Raw genomic sequence first — 24,807 nt, 5'->3', positions numbered from 1 at the left:
AGGCGCACTAAAATGCTTCTGTGCACTGAATTATCTTAAAACCTTTTATTCCTTCATTTACCAATGAAATGGTTGATTCACACACACACACACACACACACACACACACATGTGTGCCTCTTAGCTACGTTAGAAGTGGGAAGCCTTCAGAAACCTGGTGTCTGAGATGGCATCAGAAATGGAGTTTCAGGTACATAGCAGAAACCCGCCTCAGGCCTGAACAACCCAGAGACAGAGAGGGTCACCTCAGCTACGTGGTTCTCTGGCACCATCCTCAGATCTGAGGGGACAGGGGCAGGAGAGAGAGCTGGCCTTTAAATACAGAGGTGCTTATGCAGGCTCATTACCATCTCTGATTCTTGTTGTAAATCACTTCAGGACTGTGCAGTCGGTTCCCCCTTGGGGGGGGGGGCTGCTTTGTAGGCAGGAAGCTGGTCCTTGCAGCGACCCAGCAGTCGGTGGAGGAACGCAGCCGACGTCAGCAAGATCCCCGGCTGCGTCACGCAGCCCGGCCAATCGGGTTTGCCTGGGGGTGTGGCTACGACTGTTTAAATTGTGGCGTGGCCTGGGAAACCGCTTCCTTTTGCCTCCATTCTCGGGATCTCCCAGCCCACCCTCTTTTCTTGTGTGGATTGACTATCGCCTTGCTATGACTAATGTCGGTCGCCTGGTTGTGGGGCCAGGTAGGAAATTTTTCACTTGGCAAAATCGGCACTAGCCATTTGGTTGTCACCTAAAGGTAAAGGTAAAGGTACCCCTGCCCGTACGGGCCAGTCTTGACAGACTCTGGGGTTGTGCGCCCATCTCACTTAAGAGGCCAGGGGCCAGCGCTGTCCGGAGACACTTCCGGGTCACGTGGCCAGCGTGACATCGCTGCTCTGGCGAGCCAGAGCCGCACATGGAAACGCCGTTTACCTTCCCGCTGGTAAGCGGTCCCTATTTATCTACTTGCACCCGGAGGTGCTTTCGAACTGCTAGGTTGGCAGGCGCTGGGACCGAGCAGCGGGAGCGCACCCCGCCGCAGGGATTCGAACCGCCGACCTTTCGATCGGCAAGCCCTAGGCGCTGAGGCTTTTAACCCACAGTGTCACCTACCTAGTAGCAATTGTCACAAATTTGTAAGGTTAGGCATTGGGTAAGCCTTATTATGGGAGGGGAGGTTGTTGCCTCCACCTGCCCCTCAGGCACGCCTGGCAAATCCACACCATGATCAACTCCCACCGAGAAACCACTGTCCCCACTGTGGAAGGACGTGTGGATCCAGAATTGGCCTCCACAGTCACTTACGGACTCACTGCTAAAACCGTGTTTATGGAAGACTATCTTACTCGGCTAAGAGTAATCACTGAAGAAGAAGAAGAAGAAGAAGAAGATCCCGTTAAAGGGATCTGGGGGTGTGGTTCCTGTCCAAAGCCTGGGTGTGGGCTAGGGCCATGCCATGACCCCAACTGTGGTGCTGGGGGTGCTCTTAATTTATGTATATTATAAGGTTCCACCTTCCGGTGGTTGACCCTTATGAGACTTCCTGCAGTCAGGCAGGAGTCAGGATATAGTCTTGCTTCACCCAGTTGCCTAAGCCAAACTGCTCACATCTGTAACCAATAAAGTTGTGGCCTTATTTATCCCATTAACCCAATTTACTTGTGTTTGCGTATTTATTTCAGAGGGGGCTGCGGGGCCCAGGGACCTCGCCACACAAGGTGACACTAACTCAAAGAAACCTAACCCTGGATCCTTGGAACATACAAGCTCCGCGCCCCCCCCCCCCCGCTTTCTCCACCCACCATGGTAACCAGCATCCCTTTCTCTCTCAACTAATATTTGCAGATGTGCTACAAGTTTCCATATCCCAGCTTGACTCAGCATATGTCGCCTGGAAGGTGGGCAGTAATTCTGCAAAGTTACAAAAAAAAAAAAAAAAATCCAAAAAACCCTCAATGCTGACTCACTTAATTTTCTACAGGCTGCTGTTACTGCTGATTTGCTGTTGAGCAAAGTGGAACTGATGTTCAGCCACAAGCAAGAAGGCTGAAACCACAAGTTTTGCCTGAACTTTTAGCTGCAGTTAAGTTCCTCCACCCACACTCCTCTCTGGCCCATATTGCCCGGGGCCAGTCTTAGCCAGGAAAGCATTACATCAAAAGACAGGTTAACTTCTGCCATAATGTCAGCCATAGTTCCTCCTTAATCACAGCTAGAAGCTAAGGGGTGATGTTATCCAGGAAACCTGAATCATGAACAAGCCTGGTTAGCATAAACCAGAAAAAGGATTCGTGGAAGCAAAATGTGATCCTTCAAGAAGGGCAACAGCTCAGTTGTAGAGCAGGTGTTTAGCATGTAGAAGATCCCTGGTTTTTCTTGGTTGTCTTAATTCATTGTAAGCTGCCCTAGGAGTTTTCGTAAAACCCAAGTAATTAAAATATGTTAAGTGAATAAGATGCTTCTCGCCTGCAGCTCAGACTGGTACACTTTCTAGCTACCTCGTTTTGTGTGAACTAGGCTTAGGGCACCACACACAAAACATACATGCTCTCATTTTACATTTTGGGATCCTAACAAACTCTTGGGGATCCTGTTCCAAAGTATCACATTTCCACCCCAGCAGGAAAGCAGGAGCTAAGCTCATTTGTAAGAGGCACCAGCTCTGGCAGGAGCCAGTTTAATCCTATATCCTTCAAAACATGCTTTGGAAAGGGGTTAGCAGCAACCTCCCAACTAGACCCATGACAGCTGCAGTTCTTTTCTCAGGGCAACCAGAAATGACAAATCTTTTCAGCTTTGCCAAGAGAAGAGGAGAGTATCCTCAGATCGAAGAGTCCAAACCTTCCCCAGTGTAAGCAAGATGCAGCAAAGGTGGCCTGTAGGGGGTGAAGAACGAGGACAGGAGATTTTGCTCCATTTCTCTCTCTCAAAACACTGACGTTCTGGATTGTGCAGGGAGGCCACATTCACACTGCATGTTTAAAGCACTACGATACCACTTAAACAGTCGCAGCTCCCCCCAAAGACTCCTGGGAGCTGTTAAGGGCATTGAGAGTGGCTAGGTGACTCCTCTTCCCCCTCACAGAGTTCCCAGGATTCTCTGAGGGAAGCCATGATTGTTTTAAGGGGTATCACATGCATGGTGTGAATGTGGCAGGAAACCGGTGGAAGGTTGAGGGGGGGGGGCAGGGTGTTTGCACACTGTGCACAGGAACTGGCCACTGGGTCAGGCCAAAGGGGGCCCATTTAGTCCAGCATCCTGTCTCACAGTGGCCAACCAGGGACCTACATGGAGCCTGAAAGCAGGAACCGAGGGCAAGGGAGGTTCGGCTGCCACCTTCGTTCTACACCTTTAAAGGTTCCTCCTTCACCAGGCTTGTTGACATCTGATGCCCTTTTAAAATGTGGTGCGGAAGGGGGGCTATTGGGTTGTCTTCGTTTTTATTATGTACTTTTTGTTTTTTATGTTGTGACTTTATGTTGCAACCAGCCCTGGGATATGAGAGTATAGGACAGTATACAAAGTAAGTAAGTAAGTAAGTAAGTAAGTAAGTAAGTAAGTAAGTAAATAAATAAATAAATAACAATAAAATAAATAAATAGCCACTCTCCCCACGTGTGATTTCCGGCAACTGGTATTCAGAGGCCTTTACTGCCTCTGAAGGGACAGGTCTGACCCAAGGGCTTGTGGGGAGGCATCCATTTTACCTCCCACCCCATATTCATGGTACCATATGGAGCAGCCTTCTAGAGTCAGGCCATTTGGTTCCTTTAGCTGCACACTGTCTCTACTGAGTGGAGAGCCTCTCGGGGATTTCAGGTGGGGCCGTACCTGGAGATGCCGTGGACTAATGCACATTGTGAGGGGGGAAATGCAGTTTTCTCTGCCCCCCCCCTTTTTAAATGCACAGATTGCTGCAGAACCAGGGTCCAGCCGATTTATGAATGGAGGTGTGAGGAGCAGGTTCCACGGCTTGCCAGCAGGATTGATCAGCCTCTGAGAAAGGAGGCTTCCAGCACAGCAGGAATAGCCACAGAATGAAAAGGCAGCTGGCAGCATCTCCCTGGAAGGGTCCCAAACCGAGGGAGAGAAAGCAGGTAGAGCGGATGGCTTTGAAGTCAGGGAAGCCAGAAAGGAGGAGAGCAGAGAGTGGGTGATACTGCAAGAGAAAGAGGCTGGAAGAAGGAAAGGAAGGGGTTAAGGTTGATGAGAGATGGGGCTCAGCAGGTGGCCTCTGAAAGTAAAGGGACCCACAGGGCTCTGACTACCCTTGGGACTGGCAGAGGGAGCAGGGCCTGGCAGCATGCAGCCTGGCAGCCATGGACCAGAAATAAACTCATCCGTCCATCCCTGCTTGTCAGTCCTCAGATGCAACAGGTGAGCAGGAGGCTGAGGAATCCACCCATCTGGGAGTAAGGCTGGCTCTGTGAGGCTCTGGTGGAGGTAACACGGCCTACATGTGGCACATTCAGATGTACCACATACCCTCCAGCTTGGGGTGGGGGTTGCGGACAGAGCACCTCAAGTTCTCAGAACACTCCGGGATCATCGGTCACTGAGCAGCACAGAGGCAGCACTGACCTGCAACTAGGAGCACAAGCCAAGAGCCCCTAGTTCAAATCTTGCTTCTGGCACCAACTCATACTCTTGGCAAGCCACTGGCAGGGACTGGCAGGATGAGGGCAAGTGTGCACCAGGGGGAGGGGGGCTGGTGAGGAGCGGAGGGCAGGGACTTGGGGACCTGTACCAGCCAAGAGGCAAGAATCAGAGGCAGAAGAAGTTTCAGAGCTGGAGAGGAAGAGGCAGGCCAGGCAAGTGCCTCCCCACCCTCTCCTGCAGCACTGTCTCCAAGAGCCAGGAGAGAATTGAAGTGGGAAGAGCAGAAGCAGCTTTCATGAAGGTGTAGTCTCCGGCTGCATGAACTCTACCCATTGGAGGAAGGTACATAAACGGGCGGAGGGTGAGGGGTCCCCAGTTGCTGCAACTGCTCCTTAGAGTGTGGACCTGGTGGCTTCCAGATGTTATTGGCAGCAGCTCCCATCCTCCCTGACCAATGGCAGTGCTAGCTGGGGTCGATTTAAGCTGGGATCCAACATCTGGAGAACTCCATGTTTGCGACCCCTGCAGCAAGCCATCCATGATGGCCATTTCTTTTGTAGTGAGGGCAGTCCAGCTCTGTGTCCGCCAGTTGGCCATGGGTCACAGCAGTGGCAGGAAGTTCTCCTCAGGTGGGGGTGGGAGGGAGGGTGATGCCTTCAACTCAAGGCGGACACAGCCCTAGGCAAACAAGACCTGAAAAGCAGAGTAAGGTTCATCTCCCCTGCCACTCCCAAAACAGCACAGAGAGCAAGAGAACGTTGCAGAGCCACAGTCCACAAAACAACGACTGAGGCCTATCAAGCACCCTCACCGGAGAAGCCAGAAATTCAAAGGATGCCTCTCCAGATCTGTGGGATGGAAGACCCCAAAAGTCCAACCTTCCTGAAAGTAGCCCCCTCTAACACCAAACAGAGACGAGGGTGTGTGCTGTTCTTTACCGACACAGTCAAACATGCATCCTTCTGGACACTTAAGAGAAATGGTGGCACCTGGAAATAAAATCTGATCTCTGAAAGCTTTTTAGGATTGTAAGGTCTGAAGCAGGAACAGGAAAAATGGAATGTTCACAGTATTCTCCTATAGGCTCTTATGTGTGGGTCACTATGAATGGCTTGCTGTTCTTGTCTGAATCAAAATATAACTTTTAAAGAATTGCACCAGTAAATGCTGAATTCTACTGGTGTTGTGCAAGGAAGAACATCATAAGGAGAGTGCTACTGGGTCAGGCCAATGGCCCATGTGGTCCAGCACCCTGTCCTCACAGTGGTCACCCAGATGCCTGCGAGAAACCAGCAAGCGGCACCAAAGCACAAGAGCTCTTGCCCTTCCTATGGCTTCCAGCAACAGGGATCCAGAACGGACTAAAAGTGTGACCCAGGGAGGTTCAAGCCTTGGCCCAGCCTGGAGCAAAATCTACGTACTATTTATTGTGACAACAACAAGAAGCAGCTAGAGCAGACCAGCAGAAGAGGAGAAGGACCACTCCTCCATGGGCGTAGTCAGGATTTATGTTGGGGGGGGGCAGAACCTCAGTTAGATATGTATTTTTATTTTTATTTATTGATTGGGGGCAGCCCCCCCCCGCTACTCCCATGCACTCTTCCAGCTCTGCTGTGAGATCAGCAACATTTGGATCCTCTGCTCCATTAACTCTTTCCATTCCAGCTGGCTGAACTTTGCAACCAAGAACAAGTGCCAGGGCTTGCTCTCGTCCACCTCCCATCCAATCCCTTTTCCTTTTGTGTTATGCCTTTTTAGGATCTGGTCTCCCAGGGCATAGGCTGCTCCTGCCTTCAGAGATTTAAAAATCCTCTGCACTGGTCTTTTTCTTTCCTCCTTCAATGCTAAAAGGGAGGCAGCTGGAGGTGCAAATATATCCCCAAAGCAGCAGCGCTTAATTCTTAGAGCCATTCCTCCCTGGAAGCCATTCCTGCCTGTCACAGACACTGGGAGAGGGGACCGAATGTGGTGAGGGAATTATACTCTGCACATGCTTAATTGCTCTACACTTGCAGTATTATTTTCACAGGCTTCAGGAATGCATGCCTGCATTGAAAGATATGGGGCGTAGCTTTCGCTGAGCTTTAGCTCAAATGAAGCTCTGGGTTTCCACAGCCATTGTCTCTTCTTGTTTTCCCTCATCTGTTGTTGATGTGCCCTCTGGGCTGGGTGAGCTATCGGGCGCTTGTCACATGCTCCTCCCATCGATTTACAGCTAGCGAGCTGTCCCTCCATCTGTGAACTTGTCCTCTGCCTTTTGCCAGTGCTCTCTCTCCCCCCTCCAGCCCACAGAGAATATTTGCTACTGCGGTTTGAGTAGATTCTCAGTTTGGAGTCCTCCTTAACAGCTCATTTTTAAGTGCTTGGTTCTTGTACCAGCTAAATGCTCCCAGACAAGCTGGCATCTTTTCCCAGAGCTATACAAAGACATTTTGGTGTCCAACTTGGAAAATCCAAAAGGCATCCCTCCACATCCCAGCTACTATGGGGATACACAACGATGCCACATACTATCTAAATGAAGCTCACAGACCACTGGTGGTCCACAAATGGAGAACCCCTGTAGTAATGCTCCAATCAGACTCGCTTCTTGGCAAACCAGGTCCACCAACTGTTTTCCCTCCTCAGACACTTGCTTTTCTGGCCACGGCCACTCTGTCCCACTTCCTTTAGCCATCCTGTCCCTTGACCAACCTTCTTAACCAGTGTTCGAAATTCCCTTTGTTCTAGGCACATTTTGTGACAGGGAATTTCAGTAGTGAGAGTAGTTTCTGAGCTCTGGGCACAGTACTGTGCGTAAGATTTCAGATTAAAACTGCGGAGTGGAAGGAAAGGAGGACCCTTTTCTGCCTCCCCACTTCCAGCTACTCTCTGAAGACTGGAAAAGAGACCCTCTTAAGAATATTAGGGGGGTGGGCAGGGAAAGGACTAGACCATGTGAAAAATGAACATAATATTTTAGCTGCAGTTCATTCATTTTCAGCTTTGTATTCTTGTTATAAAAAAGCGTGCCCAGACATTCCGTTGTTGTACCCATAACATTGGTTCCAAGTGCCATTTAGCTCCTAGCTTTCATATCTCAGTTTCGAACACTGTTCTTAACACTCCTCTCCCCCTGCCTCCAAACAGGCACCCCTCCAGACCCTAGAACTGCAACTTTAAGCACTGTCCTCTATCTGCTGCTTCTTCAGGTTCCATGAATGACTGTGGATTCCTTCCTTCAACTCCTCTGGTCCCTTAAAAGTTTCTATATATACCAGGACCAGTTCCCAGTCTCCCAAACTATCCCTGTGTGAGGTCTATAATCCCAGTCAAACTGACAACTTTCCCTTCCCTCACCAAAGTTGGAGTGCAAGCTGTTTAAGTCCTTTGAGAATGGAACATGCCAGCTCAGACCATCAGCGTCAAGGTCTTCAGTCTGCCACAAAGTATAGACACAAAGCTTTTAAAGTCTTTCAGTCCTAGGCCTTTGAAAAGAAGCAGAATCTCCCGTGCCTTTGGGAAGCCTTTCTGGTGACTCAAACATAGCAAGAGATGCAGCGGGAAAAGTTCATGAGACTATACTCTCACACAGAGGGTCAAAGCCACCCATGACAGATTCTTGCATTTTAAGGCAAGAATAGCCAACACAGTGCCCGTCAGATACTTCTGGGCTACAACACCCATCAGCTCTGACCACTGTCCATGCTGGTTGGGGCCACTGTTAGAAACTTAAATCTAGGTTAAGGTCGCCACAAGAGAATGTCTATTCGCCAGGAAGTTGGGACTTGATGACCCTGGGGGTCCCTTCCAATGCAACAATTATACGATTCTGTGATCTTAACTAACTTGACTGTAGCTTGCTCTTCCAACAATTCACTTTTTCCAGTATGCAACCAGAGAAGAAGCACACACAGTGGAAATGGAAATGGCATTAACTATGGACTAAGGCAGATTTTTAAACTGTGGTCGCCAATCTGGTGCTCAGAAATCTCCACAATTGGTCCCACTCCAGTAGCAAACTGTGCCTGGTGCCCGGCTATTTTCGAACACTGGTTGGGGCAGGTGGGAGAGGCAGTCCAATTTCATCTGGAGGGCTACTCCTGCACCACAAATCTGGTGACTGCTGGACGATCTCAGCTTTTAGAGTAATCCAATTAGGAGAGAAGCTTAGTATATCACTGAAACCTGGACCTGTGGTTTTGCTCACCTGGGCAAGCCTTGGTTACAGCTCATGGTTTGTTTGGAGAGAGGTAACCTATGAGCCATGGTTTGGATGATACGCTGAGCTAAAGCACAGCTTAGCTGAGCTCAGTGCAGGAGCAAAGCAGCCACAATATGTTCATCATATTAAGCCATGGCTGGGTGTTAAATGGGCCAAGTATATATCTGAGGACTGTGCTGTTAGTTCACATCCTGTAGTCCTGCATGAGTCACAGATCTCAGTTTGCCTCCTCATTGCAAAGCAGTGGACACAACGGGCAGCTTCCTTGGAGGGTGAGCAATTCTGCATCATCTCTGCATCAGCAGTGACTGAATGAATGACCAGGTCAAAACCAGTACTCAGCAAAATAACTCCCCAGCCATACAAACTAATTAGAACAGAGGTGATGGTTCACATAGAAGCAATAGGTAACCTCTTCTGAGGCCATGCCATCACACCCAATGCAGAAGTAGTTACTCACCTCCACTGGAAGGTGGCAACTGGCAAAGTCAGTGCAATGCATCATGCAGAGAAGCAGCAAGCAGCCTCACCTCTGAAGACAAGCACATTGAGCTCACCCAAGCCTTTAATTGTTTTTTTTTAAAAAAAATCAGTATTAATACATTTAAACAACTGAATATTAATTCTCTCACGGCACACTGTTTAGAACAGGGGTCACCAACCTAAGGCCCATGGGCCGGAAGCGGCCCATGGAGGTCATTTGAACGGCCCATGAACCAGCCCTGAACCAAGCCGCCCGCTCACGCACTGCGCTAAACCAGCACAGCGCAGCACAGCGTGGGGACTCGCTTCTGCGGTGCCAGAAATTGCGTCTGTGCAGACGCCAAAAATTGCAGGCAGGCACACGATCCGACCCATGGAGGATCTCCGCAGGACCGATCCGGCCCAGGAAAAATAAACCTTGCTGACCCCTGGTTTAGAACAACTATCCACAACAGCCTTTGCCAAGCTGGTGCCCTCCTGATGCTTTGAACTACAACTCCCAACATCTCCAGCCAGCATTGAGTGCGGCTGATGGGGGTTTTGGTCCAATTTGGCGAAAGTTGGTCTTAAAGGCAATCTCCTTACACCCAAAGGAGGTGTTCAATGTTTTGGTTATAAAGGGTCATTGCCACGTTACAAACATTGCAATGGCATTTAACCACATCAGAACTCCGCAGTACTTTTGAAACCTCAGCTAGCTTGCTCTTCACTCACAGACTCAGTGCAGAAAAGGGCAGATGCACTTCCTTAAAGTAGGAAATGAAGAACAACAAAAGACATGCACGTACAGACTGAGTAGTTTCACTTTTTCGCCAGGATTTCAACCATCATCCCATGAGGGCATGTTTAGATTGCAAAAGGAAGGAAGACATTCATATAAGGGTAACCCCCTCCCCATACAAAGGCAACCTTCCCCTTTCTCCTTATTGATACATGTCAACATGTTTAATTGTTGGAAACAACAGCAATACCAGGGGGCAATCTTCTTGTGCCGAACTCCTTTGAAATGAGGAGAAATGGTGCTTGTGGAGGAGAATTTCGAGGTGCAGCGTGTCTTTATGATTCACAGAGTCATGGAATTGCAGAGTTGTGAGGGACACTGAGGATCATCTAGTCCAGCCCCCTGCAATGCATGAATCTTTTCCTCATGGGGACTCAAACCCATGACCCTGAGATTAAAAGTCTCATGCTCTACCAACCGAGATACCCTGTGGGCCTCGGTGGAGCTTTGCAAAGAAATCAAAACATTACTCTATCCTCCAGGAGGGAAACGGGGGTGGAGCAGGGGGTGGGGTGGGGGTCTTTGCAAAGCAACACACAGGTTGAGGCTTTAGCAGTGTGGCTTTAAGAGCTTCCAGCATCAAGCAGGGTTGACTTCATCTTAACATCTAGACTTCCTGGTACTCCTCCAGAAATGGTTGGAAACATCCCTTTGGCAATGAAACTGTATCAACAACTCTAAGAACTGAAGCATTTTAAATGGGGGAAAACATCACAGCAGTTAGCTGAATCGCTGAGGGCGTCCAATATACCTGGCCTCCCCACTTATCAATTCTCAAAGCTTTAAAAATATTTTACTTTTGCAACTAAGTTTCCCAAGTCCCAGATTCTCAGTGATTCTTGTTTAATGCTAGAGAAATCAGCTGTAATTTTTTAGCCCTTCACCCAGCTAATCTGCTCCAAGGCGGGAAATATCTCATTTCTCACTTTCATCCTATTTGATCCCTGTTAGATAGTTTCCCTACATGGAAAAAATGTACATACTGTACAATGTAACCCCCCAAAACGGGCTTTCAAGACCTTGTTTCAAACGGATCTGATGTTTGTGTGTGTGCATAAGATAAAGGCTGTTTTATACTAGCATACAACGGGTGGGGGTGAATAGCATTACCCCACTTCAGAGTTTTGCTGATGCTAAAATTGAAGATCATTGTTAGAATGAAATGTCAATTCCGCTTTTCTGAGTAAATCTTTGTAGGACTGGGCTACATAACCTGTTCAAGAAGACAACCAAACTCAGCCCATTCTAGACTCGACGTCTTCCCACACTGCTGTGAATGCAACATGAGAATGCACACAAGTGTTATACAGACACTCACTGGAGACCTGTGACTGGTTGAAATTCCTAGGTGAGAATACACTAAGTAACAAACCCAGGTTTCCCACATTAATGTATGGGGTGACCCTACTGTTATTCTAAAGCAGCAATGCAGCAGCAAGCAAAGGCTATAGCAGCCAAGTCAGCTGCTTGTGGCTGCAAAGCCAGACAGGATGTATGTGACTGTTGCCATGGAAACAAAGGGGCAGTCCATTCTGAACTGAGCACTGGATGTTAGCTCAGTGTGTGTGTCATATGACCTGTACAGGATGTACATGGGTGGAGTTTGGAGTTTCTCTCTGTTTGTTGAACAGAGCAGACATGTTTTCTCTATATGACTGCTGAAGACAGGAATAAAACATGTAGATACATTTCTGTCTGAGTCTGATTCCCCTCCCTGGGGATATGCTGGAGAGCAGGGAGGAGGGGAAGCCGTTGGTGTGTTTTTCTCACAGCCTGAGAAAAATCGCCGGAACGGACCTCGTGTGTTTTTACTGCCGGGAGTCGCCGGAGGGAGGTCAAAAGAATTCAGCCGGTGCCTCGAGAGATAGGCACATACCTCTGACCGGCCCTGAATTCTGACATTGGTAGCATTTGACGGTTGCTACGATCCATGGGGGTCTGCATCAAGGAGACTGTATTCATCCCTCTCCATGGAAGCCTGAGATGGAAGCTGATTCTCTGCAGCCAGAAGCTGACCAGAAGAAGCTGAAAGCCAAGCTACGGAGCCCAGGTATGAGATTTTCGGGCTTAAGAGTGTGAATGCAGCTGGATTAATTCTCTGCTTCATGGGAGCAACGTTTGGGAAAAACAGCTCCGAGAGAGAAGAGTCTGCATTCCAAACATTCCTGTGGTTTTTCCTGTCCAAGGAAAGGAATGTGGTTGCTAAGCAACGCAGATAAGGGCTGGAAGTCAGGCTATGCCCAGAGTGGCACAAACAAGTCGTGTTTTGACTAGGCCTTTACACAGGAACTGTTGGAAAGGGACTTTCCAAGCGGCTAGTGTTATTGCTGCCAGGTGCACAGAGTGTAAACAAGCCAGCTATTGGATTTTAGAGGCTTGTGTTTGAGAGTCAATGCAAGGACTCAAAATGGATGTCAAGAAGGGAAGCCTGCCTTCTCCACCCCTTTTGACCAGTGACAATTATGCATCTTGGTCTATTAAGATGAAGGCCTTGCTGCAGAATCAGAGACTGTTTGGGGTGATTGAAAACCCCATCCCTGCAGCACCAACGCGTGCTTGGGAGTCACAGGATGTGAAGGCCAGAACTGCTATAATTCTGTGCGTGTCAGACTCTCAGCTTGTTCATATACAAGATTTAGAGCACGCGAAAGATGTTTGGGACACGCTGAGAAGGACACATCAGAGAGATGCAGGTTCTTCAGCGTTGCTGTATTTTGAAAAGCTGACTAACCTGAGGCTTGCGCCTGATGGAGATGTTCAAGCGCACCTGACGGAAATGAAATTTCTGCGTCAGCAGATGGTGGAACGCAATTTCCGTCTGCATGAGGAAGTGTTTTGCTTCATGGTGATCAACAGCCTGAATCGGACTTACAAAACGGTTGCCAGTCAGCTGGGGTCTCTCCCAGCGCAAGATCTAACATCGGACAGGGTCTTTGCCGTGGTTCTGAACGAACATGACAGACTTGCCGCCCTGGAAGTCAAGGACAGGGGGAGGGAAGAACGGAGTTCAGACACCCCCACTGCTGTAGCTACTGGAGGAGACGCTGTAGCTTTGAACGTTGTCCGATGCCACAATTGTGGACAGACTGGGCATCTTCAGCGGTACTGCAGGAAGCCACGTCAGAACAAAGGAGCCAAGGGAAGCTCCACGAAGTCTGAGGCGTCAGGCAGAAGTCATGCCAAGTCACAGGCGAAGCCTGCAAAGGCTTTGATGTCCCTAAAAGCCACACCACAAGTGGGGAATTCTTTCATTTTAGACACGGGAGCGACGGTTCACATGACCCATCGCAGGGATTTGTTTTCGTCGTTTAAGAAGCAAAGCTTCGTTGTACAACAAGCCAACGGTCAAGAGCTGGAAGCCACCGGAATTGGGACTGTGTATCTTAAAAGTCAGAACTTGACTATAAACAATGTTTATTTGGTTCCAGAGTTGAAGTACAATCTGCTCAGCGTTTCGCAGATTGCCAAGAAGGGACTAAAACTGTCCTATGATGATCAACACTGCGAGATCTACAAAGATGGAGAGTTGTATCTTTCTGCCAAAGAGAAAGATGGACTGTATTTGTTGACTTTTGATCAAAGTGATTACATGGAATGTAATTCTTATGATTCTAACATGATTTCTTTTGCAGGTGTAGCTGAAAAGAACACCAAGCAGGTCACCTCGAGGGTCGACAAGGCATTTCAGCGGGTGTATGCTGATGTGATTGGTCCTTTAGCACCATCTAGAGGCAATGCAAAGTATTACCTAATATGTGTTGATTCTTTCACAGGTTTTGTCTGGATTTATCTTTTGGAGAGACCGAAAGAAGCCTTAGAAAGGTTTAAAGAGTTTTGTGACAAGGTTAAAAATATGCATGATGCTGACATAGATTGTCTTTGCACAGATGAGAAGCCAATTTTTCTCTTACAGGATTTCCAGAGGTTCCTGAAGAAGAAAGGGATAAGACACAAAATTGCAGCTTCCGAAGAAGCTTGGAACAGATGTGTCTGTGTTAGGGTGAACAAAGAATTGCAAAAGGGAATGGAGGCGCAATTGCTTAGTTCACATCTGCCACATGAGTACTGGGCTGAGTCGCTAATGTCATATACTTATACGTGGTTGAGAAAGGTTTCAAAAGACTTGGGATGTTCTCCTTTTGAGAAACTGTTCCACAGAAAACCTTCTGTTGCCCATTTCAAGGTTTTTGGGTCTCATGTGAGGACAGAAGCTCCAGGTGGAGTAAAGAATGCCAGAGGCATTTTTGTGGGTTATGAAAAGGGTCTCTACAGAGTAATTTTGTCTGAATCTGGTCAGGTGATTCTCACAAAATTTCTAGAGAGTGCTCCTGAACAGGAGCGAGTGATTGTTCACACATTTCCCACAGGAGATGATGATGATTCTGATGATGATGATGATGAGTTTGATCTTATTGAGTTCAGTAGTACTGATGATGACAGCGATAGCTCAGACAGCTCAGTTGTCACAGTCATTGAGAGGAAATCTCACGTAATGACTAGACCCTCAGAAGAGGAGGATGAACCACTGATTAAGCTTAGTACTGGTTCTTCAGAGAGTTCAGAGGCTGAACCAGAAAGCAGAGAAGAGCAGCACCTCTTACGTAGGTCTGAGAGAGCAACGAAGGGTGTACCACCCAAGAGGTATTCAAAAGAGTTTGCCAACCAAGCTATTGCATGTGTTGCTGTTGTAAACGACCAAGGTCAAATTGAAGCTGTGTCTGAGTCAGAGACAAAGGCACAACAGAGAGTTGCTAACCAAGGTAATGCAGAAGCATTCATTCCTTGGAAGTCACACAACCAGAGAGGTACATTGGTAAAACCAGTGGCGGGTAGTTCCAAGGATGGAACTGAAACAACAGGGGAGTGTTATAAGTATAACAACTGTTTGTTTTCTTCTCTGGATGACGCTTTGCTCGCAGCACGCATTGATACTTTAGGGGGAGTATGTTATTCTAAAGCAGCAATGCAGCAGCAAGCAAAGGCTATAGCAGCCAAGTCAGCTGCTTGTGGCTGCAAAGCCAGACAGGATGTATGTGACTGTTGCCATGGAAACAAAGGGGCAGTCCATTCTGAACTGAGCACTGGATGTTAGCTCAGTGTGTGTGTCATATGACCTGTACAGGATGTACATGGGTGGAGTTTGGAGTTTCTCTCTGTTTGTTGAACAGAGCAGACATGTTTTCTCTATATGACTGCTGAAGACAGGAATAAAACATGTAGATACATTTCTGTCTGAGTCTGATTCCCCTCCCTGGGGATATGCTGGAGAGCAGGGAGGAGGGGAAGCCGTTGGTGTGTTTTTCTCACAGCCTGAGAAAAATCGCCGGAACGGACCTCGTGTGTTTTTACTGCCGGGAGTCGCCGGAGGGAGGTCAAAAGAATTCAGCCGGTGCCTCGAGAGATAGGCACATACCTCTGACCGGCCCTGAATTCTGACACCTACAAGGGCACTAACTTTGCCAGTCTAGTATTAGATGCACATCCTTGCCCCCCCTTTCACAGAACAATAGAATTGGAAGGAACCCCGAGGATCATCTAGTCCAACCCTCTGCAACACAGAAATCCTGCCCACTGCCATCCCTGGGTGGACCAAACCACCAGCCTTCTGGTTAACAGCCATCTGCCTTACCCAGCTTGAATTCCTCCAGCATGGCATCCAACTTGGTGTCATGGAAGACAAAATGGACAGGGTGGTTGTAGAACTTGGTGATGGTCTTGAGGGTGGTGCAGTCATCAGGGTCTACAAAGGCCAGGTCCTTGACGTAAAGTATATCCACAATGTTGGACCGCTCCTCCTCAAAGACGGGGATACGAGTGTAGCCACTCTCCATGATCTCAGACATGGTGTTGAAATCCAAGATGGCATCACTGTTGATCATGAAACAGTCGTGCAGTGGGGTCATGACAGTTTCCACGGTCTTAGTCCTAAGCTCCAGAGCCCCTTGGATCATGTTCAACTCCTCCTTCACCAGGTCGTTGTAAGGTTCCGTCACCTTCAGCATCTCCACCAGCTTCTCCCGGTTGTAGACCGTGCCAATTTCTTGACCGAGCACGCAGTCCAGGAGCTTGCTGACGGGGAAGGAGAGGGGAAAGGTCAACAGCATGAAGAACTTGGTGACCATGATGGTGTTGGCCCCCACGGCCAAGCCATGGCGGGAGCAGAGGGCCTGCGGGACAATCTCCCCAAAGATGACGATTCCGGTGGTGGAGGCCACAACGGCCCCCAGTCCCGAGCCAATGAGGTCGTCGAGGAGGATGGTGAGCGTGGTGTTGACCAGCACGTTGCCCAGGAGGAGGGAGCAGAGCAAGTAGTTGCCCTTCCGGCGGATGGGCTCGATCTTGCGGGCGTAGCGCTTCTCCTTCTCGGTGCCGCAGTTCTGGACGATGCGCAGCTCCATGGGGTCCAGGGCCATGAGGCCCAGGTTGAGCCCGCTGAACATGCCCGAGAGGACCAGGAGGCAGCCGATGAGGATCACCTGGAACCAGAGGGGCAGCAGGTGCTTCTTCTCCTCCACCACCTGCAGGAAGGCGTCGCGGCCCTCCAGGGGCAGCCAGGGCTGCCCGGGGCCGCTCTGCGTGCACAGGACGTACAGCTTGGCCTTCTCCGCCTTGCGCAGGAGCTGCACCTTGACGGAGACCAGGGCCGAGGTGTCCCGGCTCTCCTCGGCGCGCGGCTGCACCACCAGGTCCTGCGTCTTCTCGGGGCAGGTGGCGTTGGCGGCCTCGCCCCAGAAGGCGGAGGAGGCGTTGCCCACCGGGCCCACCTCGGAGAAGGAGACCAGCTCCGAGACGCGCGCGTGCATGCCCAGCCCGTAGAGGCGCAGCTTGATCTCGGCGCCCTCCAGCACCTGGATGGGCGACAAGCTGGCCGCGCTGGGCGCCGGCAGGTCGCTGCTCTCCAGCCTCATGCCCAGCACCCGGGGCGGGGGCCCCGCGCGGGCGGCGGCGGCAGAGGCGGCGGCAGAGCCGGGCAGCGCCGGGCACAGCAGCGCCACCAGCAGCGCCGCCGCCGCCGCCCCCGCCGCCGCCCCGGCCTCGCCCCCTCCGCCGCGCGGCCGCCCGCTCCAGCCCAGCGCCATGTTAGCCTCGCCCGGCCAGCCGCTCCTGCCGCGCTCGCGGACTCGGGCTCGCGGGCGCTGCGACTGCGGCGTCACGGGCTCGCCTCCTTTGCATAGCGCCCGCCCGCCCGCTCGCCCGCCCGCCCGCCCGCCGGGGCAGCGCCGGGGCGGGGCCGGCCGCTTAAGGAGGCGCCCCAGACCGGGCAAGGCAAGCCCGCGCGCGGCCCCCGCAGCAACCTCCAAGCAGCACCCGGAACCGCTGCACTTCCCGCGCCAAGTCCCGTCTTCGGCCCCCACAATAAAATATTTGAGGCGCCCCCCAAAAAAAGTTGGTGGACATTCCCGTTCAAATAGTGTCTCTGCATTGCATCATGTGGTCAGTTATGCGGGGCGGGGCTTACAGGCCCCCCCCAATATTTTATTCAAGTTGCCCCCCCCCCCCGCCGCGAGCCTTGGGAGGGCGAGAATCAGAGCATTGCAGACTTGGAAGGGGCTCCCGAGGGTCATCTAGTGCAGGAAGCAGTGGCGTAGCGTGGGTTGTCAGCACCCGGGGCAAGGCAAGTAATTTGCACCCCCTAACCCTAACCCCCAGATGTTGCTCCCGGTGCGGCCGGGCCCCCTGCACCCCCCAGGCTACGCCACTGGCAGGAAGCACAGCTAAAGCATCCCAGGCCAGCTTGTCTCGGTTCTAAAACTTCCAAGAAAGGCCAGTCCCACCTTCCCAGGTAATCTCTTCCACTGCTGAACAATCCTCACCTTCCCGAAAGTTCTTCCTATGTCTAGACTCTAGTGGAACCTCCTTTTTCAATTCGAAGCCACTGGTTTGGGTCCTACCCTCTGGAGCAGCAGGAAAAGAGCTTTCTCCACCTTCCATTTGACAGCCCTTTAGATATTTGAAGATGGCTGTCATTTCGCACATGGGTTTGAGCCCCACGTTGGGCAAAAGAGTCCTACTTCTCAGGGGGCTGGACTAGATGACCCTTGGGAGTCCCTTCCAACTCTACAATTCCATGATTCTATGGTTTCCAAGCCTCTCATCTTGGTCACACTGCTCTGCACAACATTCTTTTTAATTTGGGATGCCCAGAGTTGGTCATATACTTCAGGTGTGCTCTGATCAAGGCAGAATAGAGCAGTACTATTACGTCCCTTGATCTGGACACGTCCCTTGATCTGGACTTCTGTAGATGCAGCCAAATAATTGCATTGGTTTATTTTGCTGCTGCATCACACTCATGTGCTTTAAATGTATGGTATTGTACTCAATGTTTCTGTCAGAGTTGGAATCAGCAGGAGAAGAGAAGAGGAATGCAGACCTAAGAGGGTGGCCTTTTCTTCTAAGTCTGACGCTCTGGAGGGAAAGGCACTTTGCACATGCTTGCTCTATCATTTGTACCTTTTCACCTTTTAGCTCCCTTTTAGTCATTGAATTGACTTGTTTCATATACTTTTCGTTCCATTATTGAAATTCTGGAATTAAACAAATATCTCTCTATATCTTTTATAGATATTTTAGTGTGGCAGCACCCAAACTGAAACTCCCGACCTACTTACACCAGGAAGGTGCTTTTGCTAAATTCTTTTTGGCACTTGTGTCCTATTGGTGGAAAGGTCTGAAGAATTTACAGGAAATCAGTTGGAAAAACTGAGTGTATTTTTTCCAGCTACTACTTGAACTGCTTTGTAAACACTGGCTGCTTCAAAAAGAAGCCAGAAGGGTACTCAACTTTTTAAAAATTTTATGAAATAAATTAAAAAGTGTGATTTTAAAAAATGCAGAAACCCTGGTGATTTTCTTTTATACTGTACATGAATATTTTTTGTACTGTAGTAGCTTTATCTTGGATGGAAACCTGAGTATAAATTTGATAAACACACCATAAGGGGGAGCTGGGGGCAGGAGGAAGATGCACAAGAGAGTAGCAGAGAAAAGGGCCGTGGCTTCAGCGCACACACTCTGCATGCAGAAGAATGGAAGTTTGAGCCTGGTATCTCCAGGCAAAGCTGAGAGCTACTCCTGTCTAAAACCTTTGTGACCGGCTGTCAGTAAGTGTAGACTGACTGAGCTGGAGCCCTTCAGATGTCCCAACCACTGTGGAGTTGTAATTCCAAAGCAAGTGTGTGGTGGTTGGTCTGTCAGACAAGGACCTGGGAGACCAGGGTTCAAATCCCCACTCGGCCATGAAGCTCATTGTGTGTGGTCTCCTATGCCTGAAAACCCCCACATCACCCTGCAGGCAAAGCAGGTGAAATTCAACAGGCAAAGCGTTGCCATCAGCCTGCAGGCACCTTCCAACTCTATGATTCTGTGATGAGGGACAATTGCACCATGCTGGGTTTCTGCTTGGCCTGCACGTGCTCAAGGTACAGGCGCCAGCAGCAGCCTCCCTCTCTGCCTTGTTTGTGCTGTGCTGGGACGGCCAGAGGCCTGTTTCTTCCCTAAATTATCCCTTCACCTCATTCTCTCTGTCCTGCTGGGCCACCTATGCTCCTCTGGGGGCCAGTGCCCCCCCCCCGTGGGCAACCCTTCCAAATGCCACAGAGCCTTTCTTGGGCCCAGGACCCCAAAAGATCTTCGCCTTTACTTGGTACCATTTTTACATCTATTTTAGCCCAGCTTTTAATTATTCAGGAGATTTAGGCTCACATTAAAAAGGTAAAAGGCTATAATGGCAGGGAGATGCATAAATATTAGAATTTAATGCAGAAGAACCCTGCTGTCATTGATCTTCATTAATGCTTTGTTAGCAGAACTCAAGCTGGAAATTCTGGTGTCTGATGGGGGAGAATGAAAATACCAGAAAGGAACACTCTTAGTCAAACAATACCTGTCCAATGTGGTTTTCAATACTAAAATGTGGTGAATTAAAAAATAATAATGTAGGATTAATCTGCCAAAAGTGGTTTTAAGTGGCAGTTAAAATATGTGTCTGATTATTATTATTGTTGTTGTTGTTGTTGTTGTTGTTGTTGTTGTTGTCTGGTTATGTGTGGGGTACAATCTCTCAAGGGATGACTGTTCCATACAATTTTAAGTTCAGAGCTGCATTTTTATGACCTGAACTGCTTGCATTTTAAACTAGAATTTGGTCTCTTTGTAAGCATTAATTAACAACCTCTTCATTCTGTCTTTGATGTGGTCTTCTGTGTGACTCAAAACTTGTCCATGCCTTCTCCAAAATACCTTGGCCCTAAAGAGCACTGCATTGGGCAAAGTTCATGTGTCAAAGGCATACCTGGGACTTTGTTTGTTTGTTAATTTATCCAGCATATTTAGAGCCTGCCCTTCGCCACACGGTCCCTTGGTCCTTAGGAAAGGAATTGAAAATAAAGCTGCCCATATCACAAGGCATTATGCAACTCTTATGGTCTGGCCACATTTGGAATACTGTGTACAGTTCTGGTCTCCTCACTTTGAGAAAGGTATTGCAGAGTTGGAAAAGGTTCAGAAAAGGGCAACCAAAGGACCAGCTGTGGAGCAACTGCCTTGTGAGAAAAGGTTGCAGTGCTTGGGACATTTTAGTTTATACAGGAAAGGCAAGAATCATGATAGCAATTCATAAACTTATGCATGGCATAAGGGAATAGAGAAAAGTCCCCCCCCCAACACTAGAATTCATGGACACCCAATGAAGCTGAACATTGGAAGATTCAGGGCAGATGCAATGAAGAACTTCTTCACACAGGGCATAGTTAAACTGCGGAACTCATTCCCACTGGAGGCAACAACAACCACCAACTTGGATGCTTTTAAAAGAGGATTAGACAAATTCATTCAGGAAGGGCAATCAATGGCTTCTAGCCATAATGGCTCTGCTCTGTCTCCGCAGTTGGAGACAGCAATGCTTCTGAAACCACAGCCGGGGAGGTGTCCGTGTGCTCAGGTCCTGCTTGGAGGTTTCCCACAAGAGACAGCTGGCTGGCTGCTGTGAGAACAGGGTGGGCCCTTGGCCTGATCCAGCAGGCTCTTCTTGTGCCCCTTGATCACTGCCTTTGGTCCTGTGCCTTTAGCAGCAGCTTAACGCACAGAAATTGAACAAATGAAGATTTCCTCAGGGTGTCAATAGTGACAGGTGGGAAGCTTCATATCCTCAACATCTGTGTGTCATACAGCTGAGAAGCCACACTGCCAACTGGATCACATCCCCATTGTAAATTTAAAGCACCCTTGCACCATTTTAAGAGCCATGGGAAATCCTGGGAACTGCAGTTTGTTAAGAGTGCTGGCCTCAAAGAGATGCACTTCCCAGAACCCTTAACAGTTCCCAGGATTCTCCGTGACTGTTAAAGTAGCATAAGAGTGTACCGAATGTATGGCAGGGATGTGACCTTGCCCTTCGGCTTTTAGGCTCACTTCCCTGTCATGGCTTCTTCTACAGAATCTGGAGAATTGTTGTTTTACTGCAGTCAGTGAGAATTCTCCATTACAGCTTCCTAAGCTCTGTGACAGAAATACACTTTCCACTGTCAGACGTCCCTGGGGAAAGGGGACAACTATTTAAAAAATCATCACAAATCTGCATTGTGGACATGCTCAAAGCAGATGGGTGGTTTTCTATTTAGGGCTTGACTTGACTTTTTGTGGTTTTCACAGAGGTTTGCAATTTGCAGTGCAACATGGCAAGGAAACAGTCCCCCTAGAAAGCATTGCTTGCTGGCTTCATGTTATGGCAACAAAGCAAACCAGCAAGGTCTGTCTGGCAATCTGCCTGGGTAGTAATGCTTGGAAGGCTATAAATATCTTGCATTTATATAGTGCCTTTCATCCCCTGCCCAAGATTTCAAAAAAGCTTTACAGATTGTTAGACGGAGCACACTGACGAAGGAGTTTGCCCTTTTATGCCTGAAATGCAGCCAGTTTCTTGGGGGAACATGTGGGTTTTTTAACAGCTCAGTAGAACACAATAAGTTATTTAAAAAGCAATTGGGCAGACCATTCTGATGAGGCCACTTCAGCTGGTGCAGAACAAATGGAAATCCAGGCACGGTAACTAAAGCAGCCTCTTACATTAGTCAAGTGGGTCACAAGAAGGAAATCTCCCATATCAAGAAGTGCTGAATTTTGCAACCTGCACAGCAGGGGTGGGAAATCTCAGGCTCAGGGGCAAAATGTGGCCCTTGCCCCCTCTTCCCAGACCTTGCCCCTCTCTGGCTCTGCGCCACCCACTTCTTCAATGCTTTTTCCTGGCTGGATCCTGCCCTTGAACTATTACAATCCCTCTTGCATGCTTAGATGGAGGATGGAGAGGGCTGTGTGTGTAGGAATCTCTGACTTGTCTGATTGGCAGGGGCACCAGGTGGGACTGGTAGTGGGGAGGGCCGGGAGCCCCACTGTGGGGGGAGCCAGAGCCAGGGACAGGCAGAACCAACTCATTCTAGTTGCGTCCCCTCCTCCACCCAGCCAAGTTCAACAAGGGCAGAATGCGACCTTCTGCATCTCTGTATCCGGCCCTTGAGACTTTCCCCAGGCTGCAGCCTTACCCGTCCTGCTTCACACCCGATTTGAGTGTTTGCACCTGGTTGGAAGTCGGCTAATACTTCTTGGGTGCCTGGATAGGGATGGAGAGGAGCACAGGAGTGTGTGGAGAAATGAGCCTATGACTGTACAAAGGTAAAATTTGCTTTAGTTCCTTCACCTGCTCTTGCCTCTTGGCCCGCCCACTGCCGGTGTGCGGCCCCTGGAAGGTTAGGAATGCGGCCCTCAGGCTGAAAGCAGCCCTCCACCCTGATCTATGGAATATGTATATATTTGTTATAAGCATATTCACACATTGCCCACTCCTATAAAATATCAAGGCAGTTTACAACAATATAGGCAGGTAGAATAAAACTTTTTGTTGCTAATTTATTACCTATCCTTCACCCTACAGTCCCAGAGCAGGTTACAACAACTAAAACACATTATTAAAAACAGTCTAAAACAACTTTCAGTCACAGAAATATGGTGCGTCTCAAGTGTCAGAAGCCAGGGTAAAGAGTTGCATCTTCAGAAATGGGGGAAATATATAATTTACCTTAAAAATCATTGTAAACAAATAAAATTACTAGTAGGATTGGGATGACACTTATAGTTAAATGTTGGACTATGTTGTAATGGAGATTTAATAGAATTGGATCAACAGAGAAGGTGCAGGAGAAAAAGGTTAACTTAAGGACCCACAAAGTGGGGGGGGGGAGCCCAGGGGAATCGATGGAACTCTTCCTTCGTTTTGTTTGCTTGATGACTGTTCGTAAATTTGAAAATTAAATAAATTTATATAAGAAAGAGAGAAAATGAAAAGATTAATTAGACTATGTAGTGGAAGAGAAAATAATGAAGCAAACCATGGAAAAGGTGGGGGGAGGTTGAAACTAAATGTGTATTTTAGGGTTGCCATATATCTGGAATTCCCCAGACATCCTGGCAACCCTAGTGGTATTCGGATTATTATCTCTTGTTTTAATTGTAAAATGACAATGATAAATACATTTTTAAAAAGAAGAAAGAAATTAGTAGTTAGGATGTGTGCAGAATCATTTATGGAAGAGTATTCCACAGCATGAGACCGGTGACACATCATGTCCAACTTTGAATAATCCCAGGACCTGAAGCTCTGTGAGGGGTCAAGGACAGTGCCAGGGTTCTTTGAGGGAAGCCATGGCTGTTAAATTGGTATAAATGTGCTTTAAATGCATGGTGGGGATGTGACCCTAGTTGGAGTCAGCCAGGCTTCTGAAGCACTTCTGAAGCTTCCTGATCAGCTCAGTCGCTGACCTGGGATATACTGGTTCACACATCTCTTTTTGACATGCAGGCAAATCCACAGGGGTTTATTGACGGAAAAATTGGTGTGGAAAGTATAAATTACTATGTGAAGGGTGCTGGGAGAAGTAAGCTACAGTTCCCACAACTCTTTGGAGGAGGCCAAGACTATTAAAGTGGTAGAAGAGTATTGGTGTAGATATGACCCAGTCTTCACCTGGCAGTGACAATTCAATTGTGCTGGTGAATCTCAGAGGGATGGTGAGCTAGAGCTGGGATGCAACCACCAAGAAGACCCTCCGCTGGGCTGCCCACTTCTGTCACAGGTGGGAGCCCATCTTCCTAGCCCATGTTAACATTCAAGCTGATCTGTCTCTCAGGCAACAGATTCCCAAGTTGTTTAGGGTGTTGTACTAAAACCAGTACTTTTGATTATCGGTACTGAAATGGGCTTGGTAGCATATTGGCAGTCGGTGCAGTGCTTTTGGCCTTGACTTCCTGCCAGCATTAATTGGATATTGAAAAATAATTTCATGGTTTTTGTCAGTGCAAGCACAGTGGGCCCTTACTGAACACCAAGAGAGTCACTATCGATTTTCGGAGAAAGATGGCTCATTTCAAAAGACGAAGAGAAATAGCAACACAGGCTAGGAGAAGGAAGGCTGGCACCAAAGAACTGGGTCCAGCAGGGCTGGCCTGGGGGTAACTTAATGCCTGTGGGCAAGAACTGGTCCGGCAAGCCACGGGAAGTGATCTACTGCACCCTGCAACTTTATACCCACGTCTGCTCAAGAGATCAAAGTCCTCTACCTGGTCGTTCCAGAGCAATTTCTAAGGGGCAGTGAGTGCACTTCAGACCCTGAAAGCACTTTGCGAGCACGTGCCTTCCCCGCCAGGAGCCTGGGCGCTGCCATTTCAGCCCAAACTGCGGCTCCCAGGATTCTGGCCGGGGGGAGG

General features: G+C 48.9%; 1 protein-coding gene across 1 annotated transcript in view; it reads right to left on the bottom strand.

Annotated features, from left to right (window-relative positions):
- Positions 1-17,129, bottom strand: part of CNNM4 (cyclin and CBS domain divalent metal cation transport mediator 4) — a gene marked incomplete at its 5' end in the record, with an annotated part of 52,512 nt that extends 35,383 nt beyond the window's left edge. Inside the window, one exon of the mRNA XM_079988996.1 lies at positions 15,680-17,129. Coding sequence (XP_079845122.1) covers positions 15,680-17,129 — 1,450 coding nt within the window. The remainder of the gene's footprint in view (positions 1-15,679) is intronic.
- Positions 17,130-24,807: the final 7,678 nt, after the last annotated feature.

Source organism: Podarcis cretensis, assembly GCF_951804945.1.
Source record: "Podarcis cretensis genome assembly, chromosome: 8".
NCBI lineage: Eukaryota > Metazoa > Chordata > Lepidosauria > Squamata > Lacertidae > Podarcis > Podarcis cretensis.
The sequence above is the reverse complement of the archived record's forward strand: the minus strand, read 5'-3'. Positions and strand labels throughout refer to the sequence as shown.